Raw genomic sequence first — 19,796 nt, 5'->3', positions numbered from 1 at the left:
TTCAGCTTTAGACTGGGCTTTGGCCATGTTTTCAGTAAAATTCTCATCAAAATATATTTTCTATTTTTTCATGTTATCGATGCAATTTAATTCCCTGCAAAAGGGCGTTGCGTTGTAATTACGGAAATAAGGAGATACTCTGATGTACTATTTCTCTGAATTTTCACAAAATACCAACAAAGGTTCAAAAATATATTCTTTGTTTACTTATTTTCACTAAATAATCTTCCTATAACCATCAAAAGTTCAAATAAACCTATATTTTTCATCATTCACTTATTTTCACTCCACAATCTTCCTCATGTATAATGATATGAGTTTCCGGAGCGCGGGGTACCGTCTAATTCCATTCCATAATGAAACTGTTTTTCGTAGCATGAGAACATGACCACTGCTTGCCACGACAAGACTAGATATATATATATATATATATATATATATATATATATATATATATATAGTCAAATAACATAGTTTCTCCCCTTGTTTATTTAGTAAGTACTGCTACGTACGGAACACATGTTCCTTTGTGCTCCGTTTTTTACCTGCAATGTAACCAGTACTTACATATGTAGGTATACATACGTAGAAGTGTACACAGTAGTACACGTGTGGACGCATACATAAATCCACGACTCACAGCTTGTCGCAGCGCGCGGCCGCGAAGAAGAGCTTGTTGCTCCCCAGGTCGTAGGCGATGTGCATGTTCTGCTGCTGGAAGTTGCCTATGATCGTCACGTCGCTGTCGCCCCCCGAATTTATCACCACACACGTGGTGTCGTCGGCGAAATCCAGCACGTAGTTCTCTCGCGGAAGTTGCCAGTCTGCGCCCTCCAGGTGGAGGATCAGCTCCGGTATGTCCGGGATGCTATAGGTGGAGAAGCACAACATGCTATCCGGGTCGTCGGCGGACCTGTCGGCGACAGGCAGCGACACCTGCGACACGAACGCCTCCCGGAGTGTCCGGAACACGGCCCGCGGAAATGTCGTGATGCCGGTACCGGAGTCGATGATCGTCCCGCCAGAGCCATCGCGCCTGAGCCCGAACGTGGACGCGTCGAACGGCAGCCGCCTGTTGCCCACAGTGACGCCTTTGAGCGAAAGGTAGTACAGCGAGCTGGTCCGACCCGCGGGGCTTCGGGCGAACGGGGTCGATTGGGTTGGCCCCGTGGCTTGCGCTCTAAGGTTGCCATATGTGCCCAAGAACATGGGGCTGTTCCCGGACTCTACCATGCTCGTAAAGCAGTAGGAGAAACTCGGGACCTTGAGCTGCGACGGCAGAGACATCTTCCCGCGGCCAAAGCCAGCGATGCCGGACTCGTTTGTTTTGAAATTGCCGATGTTGTACATGCCACAGCCAAATCGGAGGCTGGGCATGGCGACGGCCTTCCCACTTGCCGCCTGGAAGGTGAAGGTGTCCTCAGAGAGCTTGCCCGTCGTGAACGAGTTGTCACCATAGGAGTGAACGTAGAAGCAGAAGTTGTCGTTGACGGTGCACCCGGAGAGCGGGAGGCCTCCCCACGCGCAGACACGGTCGAAGCACGAGACATCGGCGTGGGTGGTGGAGGCGGAGGTGTCAACGGGCAGGAACGGCTGGTTGAAGCAGGACTTGCAACCGCACTGCGTCCAGATGAAGTCGCTGCTGGTGTCGAGAGCCAGCACCACCCGCTGCGGCGGCGTGCCGATGCTAAAGTGGATGAGGTACTCGGAATCGGAATTCTGGTCGCCAACGGTGCCACGGGACACCGAGGCAATCACCCCTGTGTCATTGGCACCGCCGCCCGGCCGCGGCCTCGGAGGTGACCACCGCTTGACTACGCGGGCCCTCGTCCGAGCGGCCATCCGGTGGAGCAGGTCATGCTTGCTCAAGCCACGGGCGTTGTCGATGTGTGTGAGGTGGGCGCGCACAGCCACGTGGCCAGTCGCCGACCAGGCTGACAAGACCGTCAGGAACAAAACATAGAGTAGAAGTTGCAGCATTGACATGTCCTTCATCATGCACACACTAGCACTGTTCTGCACTGGGTGGCACGGTTGTTTATTTGGTTACTTGTTTGTTGAGGATAAGAATGTTGAACTTACTACTATATATAGCGATGGAGTGCAAGCCAACTTTGCGAAAAAATCCACGAAAACATACATAACTACAGATGAAATCCTCCAAGTCACTTTCTCAGTTGTTGTTGATGAAAGATTCCTCGTTCAAGCACCAGCTCTGTAATGATTGTCTCCTTCATTGATGATGACTGATCACTTATTTATACCCAATAAACCGTTGTGATAGGTTCCGAATCAGCAACCACATGTCAGTTAGACAGAGCAAGGATTATCACTTGTTAATCACAATTAACTAAATCCTAACTCATGCCGTTCGCACAAGATCCACTAATCATGCACCCTGATTTTGCATCAACTGGTTCTCCAGTCAGAGCAAAAGTAAGCATTTGACAATAAGAAATGCGGAATAAGGAAACGTCCATGTTGCACTCCCAATCCCACTCCTCATCCCACTCACATTTGTCAAATTAAGTAGCTTGTGCATCCCACACAGTTCATATCCTGGATTCTTATGTGGTGTGCACAAGGAACTTAGAAAACTAGGAGACAAACACATAGAACGGTGGCAACATCAGGTTCAGAAGGAATATAGAGCGCTTTACCACTGAAACGACTGCAAATCTTTACTTTATTTTTCATGTAAAAAGACCAGAGTTTGTGGCCGTTCCCTCTTTAATTAGTTAGTACCATAGTTAGCACAATTGTCGTCAATTCTATCGAAAACGTATGTGTGGTTATTTCAATTGATGTATACTTTGAAATATTTCTTTTCATTTTCCAGGAACTCAAGGACTATAGTGGCCCAAATGTTTATGCAGCTGATAATATATAACAAAAAATAAATTCTAGTATGTGATGAAATCCACACAAGACATCTTGATTGCTAATAGCACAACAACAACATCACCGCGAAACGGATTGGTTGGGCTTCAAGCAAACACAGAAAACCACATTCTCTTATGCCACTGTTCATGGATTGGCCGGGCTTTTTCATGTATTATGCGTGTAGAGAAAATGTATAGCTAGCATACCGTGCACTGACACCGTCGACGTATTCGGAGGTCATCAAGTAGCTCTCCCTTGCAAGGTCCCACTCCACGCACTCAGGTGGAGGACAAGCTTCGGTATGGCAGGTGCCTTCTTTTCACAATATCCACACAAGACACCTCGAGAAGAAGTAGCACCAAAGCAACATCATCGTGAGCACCGGCGCACGTACAGGAAAACCACATTCTCTTATGTCACCGTCCACGGGTTGGGTGGGCGAGAAATGGGCTTAATGCCTAGATGCAGGCACCAAGTTTTGTGCCCTATGCCGGATAACTATCATTGAGTCCATTTCCGTCTTCGCCTGCCCAATATCCTTGAAATCCTCATAGTTGGGTCTTGATTCTTATTTTTTTGCGGGTGGGTCTTGATTCTTGATCTTGGTGCCTTCTCGATTGGCAAGCATGTAAAATGCAGAATATATACTACTCTACAAATGATGAATATATTCTACTGATAATTTGAAAGTGGTAAGACGAGGACATCGGTTACCCTATTTACGTACCTAGAAGTGTTTAATATTTTAAAGGAAAATCATAGATTTAGGCAGCATCACATATCTACCACGTTACAAGGTTCCGAATCTAAACTCAAGACAACGCTCGAGAAATAAAAATAACAAGTCTCCATGTGAATGGTAGCTAATCCAAGTTGGACCATGAATTAGGTTCAATTTCCTTGTGTGCAATGGATTGGTCTTTTTGTCGGGCTTGTGCTGCCCGACCACAGCGTTGATCCCGTGTCCGCATAGAGCCACCAGGTCCGCCGCGGTGAGTATCTTGAGAGTCCCTGCAGCGACATGGCCGGCGTTCATGACAAGCCCTTTTCTGTCGTGTTCGCGGCGGTGCTCAGCCCAGTGACGAGGATAGACGGCTGGATCCCGGAAGCGAGGAAGAAATAAAAGATGTCCCCCAGGCTAAAGACACGTGTTGTGTCGCCCGTGAACACGATGGAAAGATCATCCATGCCCTTATCGTTATCGGTGTACCACCATGATACTTGTTGTACGCACGGCTACGACATCGTCGGTTTTGAAGGCATCGACACATCGACGGACACGTTTGTGAGCGACCTAGAGTACGAAGAGCTGGTCGCGCTCAGCAAGCCGCTGATGTACCCATCAAGTCCGTGGATCATAGCTGGGACGCTTGGAGCAGTTGACATTTCGTCGAATAGCTTGCAGGCATCGGCCATAGCAGATGTGAACACCTTTACAAAACATACAATGAAGCCTAGGGTGTTTGTTGCAAGAAAATGCACCACATCAGCGCGAACTCACCTCGAGCGCGGGAAAGCATTTTGTGACACCCAGTGCCATTTACTCCATTTGAAACTTCAAAACCCATTTTCACTAGATATTGCCCTAATTTCCAGTTGTTCTCTGTAGCCGAAAACGAGCAAAAAATATTTTGTGTTATTTGGTCGGACTGACTCCCAGAAAGGTTGATGTGGCTAGTTTCACTTTTCAACATTTCACTAACATATTAATGATATTTCCAGAAACATGTTGCAAAAATAATGGACATGTTCTCATTCTTACCAGGCAATGTAGGTTGAAGACCCACCAGAGATAGTCTGCACCCAGAAAGGTAAGGTAAGAATCTTCCAGTCAAAGAACATGAACAATGATTATTTGGGCTTTTTACTGACAATGTGGCAATGTTTCCATTAACTACTAGTGGGTGCTAGGCTGTCACATTACCAAGCATTTGATTAGACTGCATACTTGAACATAACGCTTCTAATGAAGCACAAACTATGTGAGAAGAGGAAATGGAGATTGTTGTCCGAAATACGTTCAAGTAATAAAACCACCTTGAACAAAAGACAAGGTATCTTTAACTTGAAATGACATATTAGTGCATAGGTCCACAAATGCATTCCACACATTCAAGTAATTAACACCGTCGTCGTCTTTGGACTTCATCATGTAGTTCTCCCGTGGAAGGTCCCAGTCCACGCCCTCAGGTGGAGGACAAGCTTCAGTATGGCAGGTGCCTTCTTTTCATGATATCCACACAAGACACCTTGATAAAAAGTAGCACCATAGCAACATCATCGTGAGCACTGGAGCGCATACAGGAAAATCATACTCTTATGTCACTGTCCACGGGTTGGGTGGGCGAGATGTGGGCTTAATGCATAGATGCAGGCACCAAGTTTTGCGCCCTACGCGGGCTCACTACCATTGAGTGCATTTGGCATCTTCTCCTGCCAATATCCTTGGATCCTGACAGTTGGGTCTTGATTCTTGATCTTGGTGGCTTCTCGATTGGCAAGCATGTAAAATGCAGAATACATACTACTCTAACTGAGCACGGCATGCATGCGATGAAAAAGGGCAGTGGCAGAGCCAACATCTTAACAATGGGTGTACATAGGTCCAAACTTTTAAACCGCGGGCTAACTCATTTTGCGGCACGCTCGTGGAAACGCTACAGCCGCTATCGCCGGTTATAGCGGCCGCTAACACATTTAGTGGGAAGTTGGGAACGGTACAAGTGCATGCATATCGCAGCTCAAAACAAGTACATGTCCATATTTGTATTAAAAAACTGGGGATTTTCTGTATAACTTCAGACATGACAAGTACAATAGAGGTCGGCACCAGTTCAACACGTAAATATATATAAAAAAAATTAAGTTCTCAAGGTCTGCAGAAAGCTTAACATCACCTGTTCAACACTTAAGTTCCTCATGTCTGCATAACAGTACAGCAACATCACAGCACGTCCATTACATGCATCACTTCACAAATCATTTGCTATTTTTCCAAAAGAATGATTGCGTCGCGGGGAGACTGCCAGCATGCGATATAGCCGCGATCGCGCTACTTCCGCCCGTGATTTAAAAGTTTGCACGGGTCACTAATTTCTTAGTTTTACTCATTTTTTTCTCTAATTTCTTGATGTATGGTGTTTTGTATGTGAATTATACCTTAGCACACAAGTTTTTTGCAAAAATAATGGGTGTAGATGTACACCCATGTCATCAACTAGTTCTGCCCCTAACAGAGGGGGGCGGGGGTGTATGGCAGCGGTACATCTAATTCAAACAGAAGCCGAGGTCCTTATGACGGCCCCTTGGCTTATATGGAAGTCGTTGGGTTTTCTCTATTTTACAAACAGAAAAGTGCAAATGTACCAACATCCGTCACATTAGCCGGTAAGCGCGTCGACAAAGGCCACATAGCAAGGAACGTTGCCGAGATCTTTCTTAGTATATATTTTTTTAGAAATGGAGGAAGACCCCCGGCCTCTGCATCTGGATGATGCATGCGGCTATTTTATTAATTGTTCACACAAGACCTTACAAAGTAATACAACAGTAAGACTAAAGCCACCGTCTAGACAACATCGTCGCTACTCATATCCAATTGATGAAGGGATGCTGATAGTCTAGGCCTAATACTAAACAGACCTCGCAGCCAAACCTACCATCTAAGACCCGAGGTCCCATCCAGGACGCCTGCTGGGTATGGGGCACCCACCGGTCCGGTGCACTCCTCAACCAGGACGCTTGCCGGGTATGAGGCCGCCGCAGCCACCTGCCACCAATCCATTTTCAGAACTGTCCTGCTGCATTTACCTTGCCCGGTCTAGCTGCCGTCGACGCCACCACGACGCCAGACCGCGTCACCCTCCTGTGTGAGTCCATCTCCACGCATCGGACGCCGAGTCATCATAGCGCCATGCCGCCGAGATCCGCCGCCATCAGTGAGTGAGATGAAGCACCGCTCCACCAAAGAATCCGTCCTCCGGTCCCTCGATCACGTGTGTACCTCCAAGAGTGACGCCCCAAAGGGGGGAACGACACTAGAGCGTCGTCGTCATCCGATCATCCGATCTAGGGTTTCCCCCGGAGGTAGCAGAGAGTGGCCTTGAACTTTTCTACGGCGATGCCTTCAAGAAGGAAACGATGCAGATAGCGCCACCACCGCCGGCCTTGGCAATAGCCGAAAACAAGTTTTCACCCAGATCTGTTCGAAGAAATCCAACTCCCGTGCACGGCCACCACCACCACCAGGCTAAGCACTCGCCGCCGCCGGCACCTCCACGATGCCCAGAGGCCGCGAGACTCGCCGCCACCACGCCTGGGCCGCCGGCCACCGCTGCCAACACCAACCCCACCATCCACCGAATCTGGGCAGGGATCCTAGATCCATCCCCCACCACCCATCACAATGGAGGGGAGGAGGCGGCGCCAGCGAGGGACGCCGGGAGGGGGAGAAGGAGCCGAGGCAGGGCCAGCCCGACGCCCGGCACCACGAGGCAGATGGGAACGCCCCGCGGAGTCCCCAACTGCGTGCGGGAGAGAGCCGCCCCGCCGCCGCCAACGCCACACGGCCTTTGGCCGGCGACGCCCTAGGCGGCGGCGAGGGAGGGGCTTGAGGCGAAGGGGCCGACGGGGGCGGCCCTAGGGTTCCTCCCGGGGGCGCCCGTGGGAGCGCCTCGGGGAGGGGATCTTTCTTAGTATATGCCGAGCATTTTATGTCAACTGAGTTTCTTTTTCCGCACCTCTGGGCTTTTGGTCATGTAAGCCAAGGTCATTTTTATTGTTTTGTGTTCAGTTTATACTCGGCTTACACTCTTATAAGCCGACACCCAGTAAAATTATACTTGGCATACAGTCTGATACACGGCAGCTTAGGATTTTCTGATAGTGCATGGTACGTACACAGTACACAGTATACGCGTTGACGCACCACGCGGGCACCCGGGCAGGAAGACCAACTTATTGATCTCCAGGTCATAGACCATGCCCCATGTTCGGCTGCTGGAAGTTGCATATGATCGTCATGTCGCTCTCGCCTCCGAGGATGTCACCACACACAGCCGGGTGCTGTCACCGTCTTTTTTCTTTTTGTAAGACTAAGCAATCGCTGTCCTTTTCATGTATATTAAGCAGGTAGCAAAAATGATAGCATACCGCGCACAGACACCGTCATCATCTTCGAACTTCATCATGTAGCTCTCCCGTGGAAGGTCCCAGCCCACGCCCTCCGGATAGTGGACAAGCTTCAGTACAGCGGGTGCCTTCTTGTCACGATATCCACATAAGATACCTCGATAAAAAGAAGCACCACAGCAACATTATCATGAGCAACGGCGCGCGTACAGGAAAACCATATTCTCTTATGTCACCGTCCACGGGTTGGATGGGCGAGAAGTGGGCTTAATGCATAGATACAGGCACCAAGTTTTGTGCCCAACGTGGGTTCACTACTATTGAGTGCATTTCCATCTTTTCCTGCCAATATCCTTGGACCTTGATTTTTCAGTTTGGTGGCTTATCGATTAGCAAGATTATAAAATGCAGAATTAATACTATTGAAACTCTGAAAGTCGTAATAGACGGGAGCTCGGTTACCCTATTTAAGTATTTAGAAGTGTTTGAAAATTCCAAAAAGTATGTTCATAGATGTAGACAGCATCATATATCTACCATGTGAAAAGGTATCGATTCTGAACCCAAAACACTGAGAAATAAAAATACTAACAAATATCTATGTGAATGGTAGCTAATCCAAGTTGGACCATGAAATAGCCCCAATTTCATTGTGAGCACTGGCTTCGTCTTTTTGCCGGGCTAGAGCCGCCTTGGAACCGCGATGACCCCGAGCCTACCCTAGCGTCGTCAGGTCTGCCGCAGTGAGTGTCTTCAGAGTCCCTGGACTGACATCGTTGGCGTTCGCGTGAGCCCTTTCCTGTCGTGCTCCCACAGGGAGACGCCGGCAGCTTGATGCTCAGCATGGTGAGGAGGACGGCCGGCCAGCTCCAAGAAGCCAGCAAAAAGTAGGAGACATCCCTCGGGCTGACGGCACACACCGACTCACCAATGAACATGATGGACAGGTCGTCTGCGTCATCATCGCTGTCATTCTACCACCACAAGTAATTCCCGGTGTGCACGGCTCTGACATCACCGTGTTCGAAGACATCGACGTACTTAGGACACGTGAGCGAGCTGCATTACGAACAGCTGGTGGTGCGTGGCGACCCAGCGAGGTATCCGTGGAGGCCGCTTGATGATGAGTGAGACGCCATAGCACCGGAAGGCGTCATCGAAATTACGAACATTTTTACCATTGCTAGGAGCTGAAATTTCGGCAAACTACTTGCGGGCGTTCGGCTTGGGTGGGTGAGAACATGGTTTTAGAAAAAACCATGTGAGGAAGTCCAGGGTGCTTATAGCAAGAAAAAGCACCAGGTAAGCACGAATTGACCTCGAGCATCAGACTTGGCAAATTCTGTGACTAATGAGCACACGTTTGAAGTTCTGTGACTAATGTGTGCACCCACGAACATGTTCTGTGACTCCCAGTGCCATTTTTTTTTTTGAAAAGGGGTGCAACCCCAGCCTCTGCATCAATAAGATGCATACGGCTCATAATATTAAAATAGAGAGTGTCACAAAGTCTTCAGCAGGTTTAAAGTAAAAAAGACGACAAGCCGCTCAGACGAGCGTAAACATAAAGCCACAACCGGCTGGCAAAAAATAGGAGCACTACATGCCTATCCTATTACATGACCGCCATCCAAACCGGTTGAAAATAACCCGAGCTACCATCTCCCATCGGGTAGACGCAGTAGCCAAATGCCCCCTGTCCTCCATCGGAGTGAGTAGCGACCACATACGGATCAACGCTGTGGCCCTGAAGATAACCTGCAAAAAATGAAAGTTCGTTGCTCTGTTAAAAACCAAATCATTTCTGCAGTTCCATACTGCCCATAACAAGGCACACGCGCCAACACGAATGAGTCTTGCTGAAACCAAGTCTACCCCATCAAGCCATGTTCCAAACAACATATTGATAGAAGTAGGTGGAATAATATTGAAGGCAATATGAATCGAACACCAAAGAAGCTTAGCCAGTGGACAATCCAGAAAGAGGTGCCTGATAGTTTCATTACAATCGCAGAAACTACATCTAGCAGAACCCACCCAATTGCGTTTTGCCAGATTATCCTTTGTCAAAATTACTTTTTTATTCACAAACCACATAAACACTTTAATTCGCAAAGGTACCTTAACTTTCCAGACATGTCTGGAGCAAGGAATGACACTAGTATTAATGACATCCAGATACATGGATTTAACCGAGAACCTACCGTCCTTTGTCAATTTCCAAAACAACCTATCTGGATCCTGAGACAGTTGGACATCCATCAGCCGTCGTACAAGATGAAGCCATGCCTCCCATCGTTCACCCACTAGTGTCCTCCGGAAGCTAATATTGAGAGGCGTTGACTGTAAGACATTTGCAACGTATACTTCTCGACGTTGAACAATGTTATACAGTGTGGGATATTGACGTGCCAGAGGTGTTTCTCCTAGCCACGTATCCTCCCAGAACCTCGTAGTAGCTCCATCACCAACTAAGATTTTTGTCCTGTTAAAGAAGAGGGGCTTGACTCTCATCAACCCTTTCCAAAACGGTGAATCAGTTGGGCGCACCGTCACCTGAGCTAAAGTTTTTGACTGAAGATACTTATTACGCAGAATTTGTGCCCAAGTAGCCTCTGTCTCGGATGAAAGTTTAAAAAGCCACTTGCTAAGGAGACATCTATTCTTGATCTCTAGATTTTCAATGCCTAGACCGCCTTGGTCCTTGGGCCTACAGATGATGTCCCATTTGGCAAGCCTATACTTACGTTTCAACTCATCGTTTTGCCAAAAAAACCGGGATCGATAAAAGTCTAATCTCTTCCTAACCCCCACCGGGATCTCAAAGAAGGATAGAAAAAACATAGGCATACTTGTGAGAACCGAATTAATCAAAATTAATCGACCTCCATATGACATGAGCTTCCCTTTTCAACAGCTTAGTTTCTTTTCAAAACGATCCTCAATACACTTCCACTCCTTGTTCGTAAGCTTACGATGATGAATGGGAATGCCCAAGTAAGTAAACGGTAGTGAACCCAACTCGCATCCGAACAATTGCTTATACGCCACCTGGTCCTCAGTAGCTCTTCCAAAGCAAAACAATTCGCTCTTGTGGAAGTTAATCTTGAGTCCAGACAATTGTTCAAATAAGCACAGCACAAGCTTCATATTCCTAGCTTTCACCAAGTCATGCTCCATAAAGATGATCGTATCATCAGCATACTGCAAAATGGATATACCTCCATCAACTAGGTGCGGAACCAAGCCCGAAACCTGCCCCGCCTCCTTGGCCCGGCCTATTAAAATAGATAGCATATCAGCTACTATGTTAAATAAGATCGGTGACATTGGATCCCCCTGTCTTAGGCCTTTATGTGTCTGGAAATAGTGACCTATATCGTCATTCACTTTAATCCCTACACTCCCTTTTTGCATAAAGGAATCAATTTGGTCGCGCCATGCCTTGTCGAATCCTTTCATACGCAACGCCTGATGAAGGAAAGGCCATTTGACTTTATCGTATGCTTTTTCGAAATCCACTTTAAAAACCACCCCATCAAGTTTTTTTGAGTGAATTTCGTGGAGCGTTTCATGCAAGACGACCACCCCTTCAAGGATATTTCTATCCGGCATGAAAGCAGTCTGGGACGGTTGCACCACCGTATGCGCTATCTGCGTGAGTCGGTTCGTCCCAACCTTAGTGAAAATTTTGAAACTTACATTAAGCAAACAAATGGGTCTGAACTGCTCAATGCGAATAGCCTCTGTCTTCTTAGGAAGAAGAGTTATTGTTCCAAAATTAAGCTTGAATAAATGAAGCTGACCATTAAACAATTCATGAAACATGAGCAACAGGTCATGTTTAATGAAATGCCAGCACTTTTTGTAGAACTCCGCCGGAAACCCATCTGGTCCTGGCGCTTTATTATTATTCATTTGTGCAATGGCCTCATACACCTCCTTCTCCGTGAAAGGGGCAGTCAAAATCTCATTCTCTTCCGTCTGAAGTTGGGGAACATCCTCAACTCTTGACTCATCCAAAGACACAAAACTCCGTTCCGGAGGTCCAAATAACTGCTTATAGTAGTTGGTAATGTAAACTTTCAGGTTTTCCTGACCAACTATCGTTCCTTCATCTTGTTCTAATTGAAAAATTCTCTTCTTACGATGCTTTCCGTTAGCAATCATATGAAAGAATTGGGTATTATCCTCACCTTGGACAACCTTGCGAACCTTAGCTTTGAGAGCCCACTTCAATTCCTCCTCACGGAGAAGCGCTTTCAGCCTTAGCTCGGCCTCCAATTTAGACTCCAACTCTCTGGTATCTAAAAGAGAGGTTTCAGCTTTTAACTCTAGGGTGTGAATCATCATAAGGAGCCTTTCCTTCTCCGCCTTATAAATTCCGTTCGTATGCTTAGCCCATCCACGAAGGAACCTTCGCAGATGACGAATCTTGCATTGCCACCGCTCCATGGGTGACCTTCCCCCCGAGTCTTTAGCCCACTCTCTAGCCAACAGATCGATAAATCCTTCTCTTTCAAACCAAGCAAGTTCGAAAGAGAAAATATTCTTATTACCCAAATGAGTTGGGGGCCCTGAGTCCACTAATAGCGGTGTGTGATCCGAGATACCTCGTGTCAACGCCTGCACCGTTACCAGAGGAAACTTCTGTTCCCACTCAACACTTACCAGAACACGGTCCAACTTCTCAAACGTCGGAACCGGTAATGAGTTTGCCCAAGTGAATTTCCTACCCGAAAGCTCTATCTCTCTGAGGTCCAAGCTCTCTATGATAGTATTGAACATAAAGGACCATCTGCCGTCAAAGTTGTCATTATTCTTTTCTTCCTTTCTTCGAATAATGTTAAAGTCACCTCCCACTAAGACAGGTAGTTGCTCATTCCCGCAAACTCGGACTAAGTCCGCCAGGAAATCTGGTTTAAGTTCGGGTTGCGCAGCCCCATAGACTGCCACCAAAGCCCAATCAAAACCATCAACTTTCGTTCTTACCCTAAACTTAACCGCAAATTCACCCATCACTACACTCTGAACCTCCAACGTATCGCACTTAACCCCGAGTAGAACCCCACCGGATCTTCCTCGAGGTGGGAGACAATGCCAATCGAAATCTACCCCCCCTGCTAAGGTGCTAAGAAACTGTGCTGAAAAATTACCTCATCCAATTTCGGACAAAGCAATAAAGTCTAAGTGATGTTCAATAGAAGCTTCTGCTAGAAAACGTCTTTTAGCCAAGTCTTTAAGACCTCTGCTGTTCCAAAAAATGCCTTTCATCATTCATCATGAAATTTTTTGGAGGTACGGATCCTAGCACTTCTACGCACAGCCAACACCGGATAAACCTTACGTTTCCAGGTCCTCTTAGGCTTAACCCCACCATCAATAGATTCAACATACTCGGAAAGAGGCTCTACGGCCACAGGCACCACCTCTAGGTTTGTGGTTACCGGAGAGGTATACTCATCCTCCTCCTCCGTCACCTGGACCGCAGGATCAAGATCAGCACACAAGCTATCAAGAACCCTAACCCCTAGCTTGTCAATCTCCGACTCATTCATCGGTTTTACTGCAGCTATGTTACGAATCAATTCTAACGCACGTTCAGCTTCCAAGTCTAGCATCTCATTAACCGATTTAGAGATCTCTAGATCATCGTTACCAAGAGACACTCCTATTTGGTTTGCATTATGAACAATCTCTTCATTGGTAAAATGCATAATAGAATTAGACTTATTAACTGACATACCAGTTGTAGTCTCGACGTCCCGCAGCTTGGCCGCTCTCAACGCGCACCTCAGCTGCATGTCATCAACATCGGAGTGCTCCTGTAGTCTCCCGCTGACCCGTCTCCCTACAGAGACCGGGTCCGGGATCCCACCGAACTCGATGACCTCGTCGCGCGAAGTAGCGGTAGGGGAAGAGCCTCCTGCCCGTCCCACAGCCGCAGTGGCCATCACCGAGGCCACCGGAGCAGCCACCAGAGATGCCGAATCCTCCAACTCGCGGACCTCCTCGCGCGAAGTAGCGCTAGGGGAAGAGCCTCCTGCCCGTTCCCCAGCCGCTAAGACCATCACCGGAGCCGCCGGAGCAGCCACCCGAGATGACGAAGTATCCACCTCGCCGATGCTCGTGCCCAAAGAAAAAGGCGCTGCTAGTTCCGCAGGAAGCGCACCCACCAGGCTGCCTTCCAGTGCCACCGCAGGAGAAAGGGCGGCCTCCTGCGCACCCGTTTCCCTGCCATCCGGGGACCTCTCCAGTGGGGCCGCGCCGCCCCCAGTCTCCAGCCACATCAAGGACCCAGAAGGTCTAGCCTCCTGCAAGTCCGCTCGTCCCGCAGCGACCGGCTCCGCCATGATCGCCATGGCCGAAGGCGAGCGAGGGACAGACGACGGGGCCTGCTGCCCCACCTTATCCGGTGAAAATGGGCTGTGAAGTTCTAAAATTAGTAAATGGCACTGGAACTTCACAGCCCATTTTCACCGGATATTTCCCTGATTTCCATTTGTTCTCTATTTCCCTGCGGTGTACCGGCGATGACCGCGATGTGCTTAGCAGTTTGCGCGCAGGGAGATGGTGCCGTTGAGCGCCGTGGTGGCGTCGACGGATGTTCGTACTGGCAAGGACGATGCGGATCTCTTTCCTGAAGATGGGTCAGCGGTTCGATGATCATGACAGCTTCTAAAACGTGTGAATATGGTGTACGCTTTAGGTTTGCTGCACCGGTGTAGGTTTCGATATGTTATGTGGATGGATCGGAGACGACGTCGGTTTTAGAATTATTATTTTTTAGAAAAAGAAGGTTTAAACCCCCGCCCATGCATCAATCGATGCATGCATCCATCTTTATTAATTATTCAACAAATGTTTGGCAAGAACATACATCGAGCCACCCGAAGCCATCACTCACACCTACAAACTCGATAATGTTGAGTGTTCTTACTCCCCATATCTACACCGGTTTTAGAATAGGGAGTGAGAGCATTTTAGATTATCGAGTTTATAGGTGTGAGTGATGGCTTCGGGTGGCTTGAATCTTGATGCATGTGTTGTTGAATAATTAATAAAGATGGTTGCGTGCACCGGTTCATGCAGAGCCGGGGGTTTTAACTTCCTTGTCAAATAAAAAAACCAGGGCAAGTGTTGAAGGCACACCCGTCCATACTCCATAGCCTGCACGGCTGCACCGAGAGAGGATTTTCAACTCAAAGAACATGTACAATGATTATTTGAGCTTTTTAGTTACGATGTGGCAATGTTTCCATTAATCACCCGGCGGGCTGTTGGGTAGTCACAATACCAAGCATTTGATTAGACTGCATACTTGAACAAGAAGCACAAACTGTGGGAGATTATGGTCTGAAACTCGTTCAAGTAATAAATCCACCTTGAACAAAAGACAGGGTCCCTTTCACTTTACTTGCAATGACAAATTAGTGCATAGGTCCACATATGCATTCGGTCACCAACACTTAGTGCATGGGTCCACAACTTCATTCCACACAGTCACCAGCTGTTAGTGCATAGGTCCCATTTGCCACAAGCAATCCACAGTTCGAAGCAGAGTTAGGAAACGCTGACGCATGAGCTAATCATGGAAACTAATAGTAGGCATCATCATTAGGAAGAAAAAATCAACAGAGCGGTGCCGAAACGACCAAGTAGATCCAACCCAATTATCACTATTGAACATCAGTACGTAAAAGATCCTCACATAAACAAAAGTAAAGATCCATCAATTAACATTTACAAGGATGTCACCAAGGATTCCATAAAAAATCATGTGTTTATTTCATATCCACCTTCCAAATCGCAACACCCAAAGGCCAAAGATCGACTTCCTATGTTTTGAGACCCCTAGGAATCCATGCATAGATGTGCCTTCTTGTTTTTGTGTCTTTTCTGTTACTACTCCCTTCATCCGAAAATAATTGGTACAACTTTGTATTAAAGTTAGTACAAAGTTAAAACACTTATTTTGGGACGGAGGGAGTACATTTCTTAATTCCTAAGACCGAAAGAAATAATGTTGCTAGCATGCTAATTGATATGTTCACTTAACGTGAGAGTACATAGCAATTATGTTGTTCTAGATCAACCGTGTGGCCACATGTACCTCACCAAACACATAAGAGTTAACATTTTCAACCTAGCAAGCTACATGCATGGTTGTCGTAATCCTGGAGTACTTATATGTAACACATTAATCAAAAGGTCCTTATGCATCCAAGTTTCGTCAAATGCCTGCATTCTAATAACGTTATCTTGACCTTTTGGTTCAGAAACTAATAAAGTTATATTCCTGACTTGTTATCTTTTGACACACTCAGGATGCCATGGAAGGAGGCCGGGCAACTTAAGATTGACCAGAATGCAGGAAGGCTCCAATGCTAGGTGACAGAGAAAGGAAGATGGCAAACTGGTCAGTGTGGGCATGATAGGAGCTAGAAGATGACTTGTGTGTCTAGTTTTTCTTATGATGTGAAACAAAGAGGGCCTCAAACTCGGCAACGCTGTCGGTGATTTGGTAAATATTAGTAACCTGAAGGAGGGGGGATTTCGGAACCATGGTCCACCCGAACCCACGCTCGGCGCCGTACGACCTACTAGTGTTCCACGTGTCACATGTGGATCCTTACGTTTTTTGAATACAATTTGTTTGGTTAGCCTTTACCTTTCCATGTCCGCACTAACCATTGTGATCATAAGCATTCCCCTGGGCCTGCGCCGGCTTGTTTTCTTTTGGGACTAGATATGTTGGCACACATATCTATGCACCATAGCACTTGAGGCCAAGCCTGAGGATTTGAAAAAACGATTTGCCTGATGAGGCGTGTTGGTACTGTTCATCGTTCTTATGCTTGGCGGTGCACGATGTACCAGTGTTCTATGTGTGGATCATGCCTTTTTTAATTCATATTTTTGGGTTATATTTAACCTTTCATGTCCGCGTTAACCATTGTGCTAATAAGCATCACCCTAGGCTCCAAGGCTAGGAGACAGAAACTCTAGTGATCTTGCGCATCTCAACTAGTTCGTCCACCATAACTGATTGAGTTGCTCTCCAACATGCCGGATTCACCACATTGTAACCTAGATTGCAATATGTATCGGTATAATCCAATGCAAATAGGATAATGGCTACTACCTGCAACAATTAAAGGGGCCCAAATCTGGGTGAAATGATTTTATATTATGGGACTAAGGGAGTATCTTTTAATCTGAACACTTTGTTTTTTCAACTGTTTCAACAATATAATAGATCCGAACGATTATCTCTCCGCGGTTCGGATTCACCGGCAGCCCGAACCAGTGACAAGGAGGTCAATGAAAACAATGGCCAGGCTCACATCACATGCTTCAGCGGCCACACTCGAGATAGTAGATCTGGCGCCACCCATTTTTCCCGTTGCACCTTTTCCTCCCCTATCGACCTCTCTTTGTCACAATCGCATGCGTTCCGGCAGAGATGGGGATAGGTAATTTTTTTTAATATTTTTAATCGAACGACCTAAAGCATCATATCTAGATTTGAAGCACACGTTTAGCATGGGATCTTTCAATAGATGTCATCAGACTAGGAATAATTCCTCCTTTATTTAGCAGGACTGGTACATAGAGAACACATGTTCCTTTGTGCTCGTTTTTTACCTGAGACGTAACCAGTAGATACGTAGGTACGTAGAGTACACGCGTTGACGCATACATCCACACATGCAGGTGCACGTTGAGTGAGTCACAGCTTGTCACAGCGTGCAGGCACGAAGCCCAGCTTGTTGCTCTCGAGGTCGTAGATGATGTGCATGTTCTGCTGCTGGAAGTTGCCTATGATGGTCATGTCGCTCTCGCCCGACGAAGATATCGGCACGCACAGACCGTCCTCGAAATCCAGCACGTAGCTCTCCCGTGGAAGGTCCCAGTCCGCGCCCTCCAGATGGAGGATCACCTTCGGTATGGTGGGCACCTTCTGGTTCGGCGACGTGGAGAAGCACAGCAACTCGGCGCCATCGATCGTCGTGCCGTCGAGGACAGTTAGTGGAACCTGTTTCGCGAGCTCATCCCGGAGTGTTTGGAACACGGCACGTGGGAAGGTCGTGATGCCCATGCCAGAGTCGATGATCGTCCCGCCGGAGCCATCACCCTTGAGCACAAACACCGACGGGTCCAACATCAGTCGCGTCTTGCCGACGGTGATGCCTTTGAGCGAAAGGTAGTACTGTGAGCTGTTTGGACCCTCGGGGCTTGGGGCGAATGGGGTGTATTGGATGGGCCCCGTGGCTTGCGCTTCAAGGTTGTCTGGCGTACCCAGGAACATGGGGCTGGTTTTGTACTCTCCGGTGATCGTGAAGCAGTGGGAGAACTTGTTGACCTTGAGCTGCGACGGCAGAGACATCAGCCCGCGGCCGAAGCCGGCAATGCCCGACTCGTTTGATTTGAAGATGCCCTTGTTGTACATGCCGCAGCCAAAGCGTAGGCTAGGCACGGCCACGCCATCGACCTTGCCACCGGGCGCCTGGAAGGTGAAGGTGTCCTCGTAGATCTTGCCCGTCGTGATCGAGTTGCCAGGATAGGAGTAGGCGTAGAAGCACAAGTTGTCCTTGACGCCGCATCCGGAGAACGGGAGGCCCCCGCGCGTGCAGACGGGATCGAAGCACGAGACACCGCGTTGGGTGCCGGAGGTGGAGGTGTCGATAGCCCGGAACGGCTGGTCGAAGCAGACTGCACAAGCGCACTGCGTCCAAATGAGGTCGCTGCCAGTGTCCAGCGTCAGCGCCACACGCTGAGGGCGCGGTGTGCCGATGCCAAAGTGGATGAGGTACTCGGAATTGGGGACATCCACGTCGCGGGACCCCGATGCAGTCACCGCGTAGTCGCTGGTGCCGCCGCGGCCGCGACCGGGCGGTGACCACCGCTTGTTGACGCGGTTCCGCGTCCGAACTGCCATCCGGTGGAGTAGGTCGCGCTTGGTGAAGCCACGGGTGCTGTCGACGTGCGTGAGGTGGGCGCGCACAGCCACGTGGCAAGTCGCCGACCAGGCGAACAAGACCGTTAGGAAGAGAACATAGAGTAGAAGTTGCAGCACTGACATGGCCTTCATCGTGCACACACTAACGCTGTTCAGCACTGGGTTGTTTATTCGGTTACTTGTTTGTTGATGAGGATTAGAATGTTGGATATACTCCTATATATAGCGATGGCACCCAGGGCAACTTTGCGAAAAAACCCAAAAACCATATATTACTACATAAAAATAATCCTCAAGTCACTTTCACAATTGTTGTTGCTCAAAGATTCCTCGTTCGAGCACAAGTGCGCAGTAATGGTTGTCTATATCACGGATGATGATCCATCATTTGCTTATATACCAAATAAACCGACGTGACTGTTTTCAAATTAGCAACCAGGTGACCGTTAGACAGAGCATGGATTGATTATCACTGCTTAATCAGCATTATTTAAATCCTAACTCACACCGTTCGCATGACATCCACTAGTCCACGCACCAAGGTATAGTCGAGTGTGGGCAAAAGTAGACATTTAACAATAAGAAATGCAGAACAAAGGAACGTCCATGTCGCAGTCCCAATCCCACTGAATTTGTCAAATTGAGAAGCACGAATGCCACAGAGTTCACACCTAGGATTCTGATGTGGTGTGCAAAAGGTACATGGGAAAACAGGAGACAAACACATAGAATGGTGGCAGCGTCAGGTTCACAAGGAAATAGTCTTATGAAACAATCATATCGTTCCGCACAGGGTAGTGCCTCTTTTCCGCTGTAAAGA

The 19,796-nt window shown here is 47.8% G+C and overlaps 2 protein-coding genes and 1 long non-coding RNA gene across 3 annotated transcripts; all 3 read right to left on the bottom strand.

The window, feature by feature from the left end:
• Positions 1–468: 468 nt before the first annotated feature.
• On the bottom strand, positions 469–2,037 carry LOC123088482 (aspartic proteinase nepenthesin-1-like). Its single transcript, XM_044510687.1, has one exon. The coding sequence runs from the start codon at positions 1,996–1,998 to the stop codon at positions 637–639; it is 1,362 nt and encodes a 453-aa protein (XP_044366622.1). The 5' UTR covers positions 1,999–2,037; the 3' UTR covers positions 469–636.
• A 7,495-nt stretch (positions 2,038–9,532) lies between these two features.
• LOC123088481 (uncharacterized) lies at positions 9,533–13,896 on the bottom strand. The gene is made up of 2 exons (XR_006441923.1): positions 13,760–13,896; positions 9,533–9,771 (listed from the first exon to the last, which is right to left on the bottom strand). It is a non-coding gene; the product is annotated as an uncharacterized lncRNA (long non-coding RNA).
• A 3,663-nt stretch (positions 13,897–17,559) lies between these two features.
• Positions 17,560–19,144, bottom strand: LOC123088480 (aspartic proteinase nepenthesin-1). Its single transcript, XM_044510686.1, has one exon. The coding sequence runs from the start codon at positions 19,106–19,108 to the stop codon at positions 17,747–17,749; it is 1,362 nt and encodes a 453-aa protein (XP_044366621.1). The 5' UTR covers positions 19,109–19,144; the 3' UTR covers positions 17,560–17,746.
• Between the last annotated feature and the right edge of the window lie 652 nt (positions 19,145–19,796).

This window comes from Triticum aestivum, chromosome 4A (assembly GCF_018294505.1).
Source record: "Triticum aestivum cultivar Chinese Spring chromosome 4A, IWGSC CS RefSeq v2.1, whole genome shotgun sequence".
Lineage (NCBI taxonomy): Eukaryota > Viridiplantae > Streptophyta > Magnoliopsida > Poales > Poaceae > Triticum > Triticum aestivum.
The sequence above is the reverse complement of the archived record's forward strand: the minus strand, read 5'-3'. Positions and strand labels throughout refer to the sequence as shown.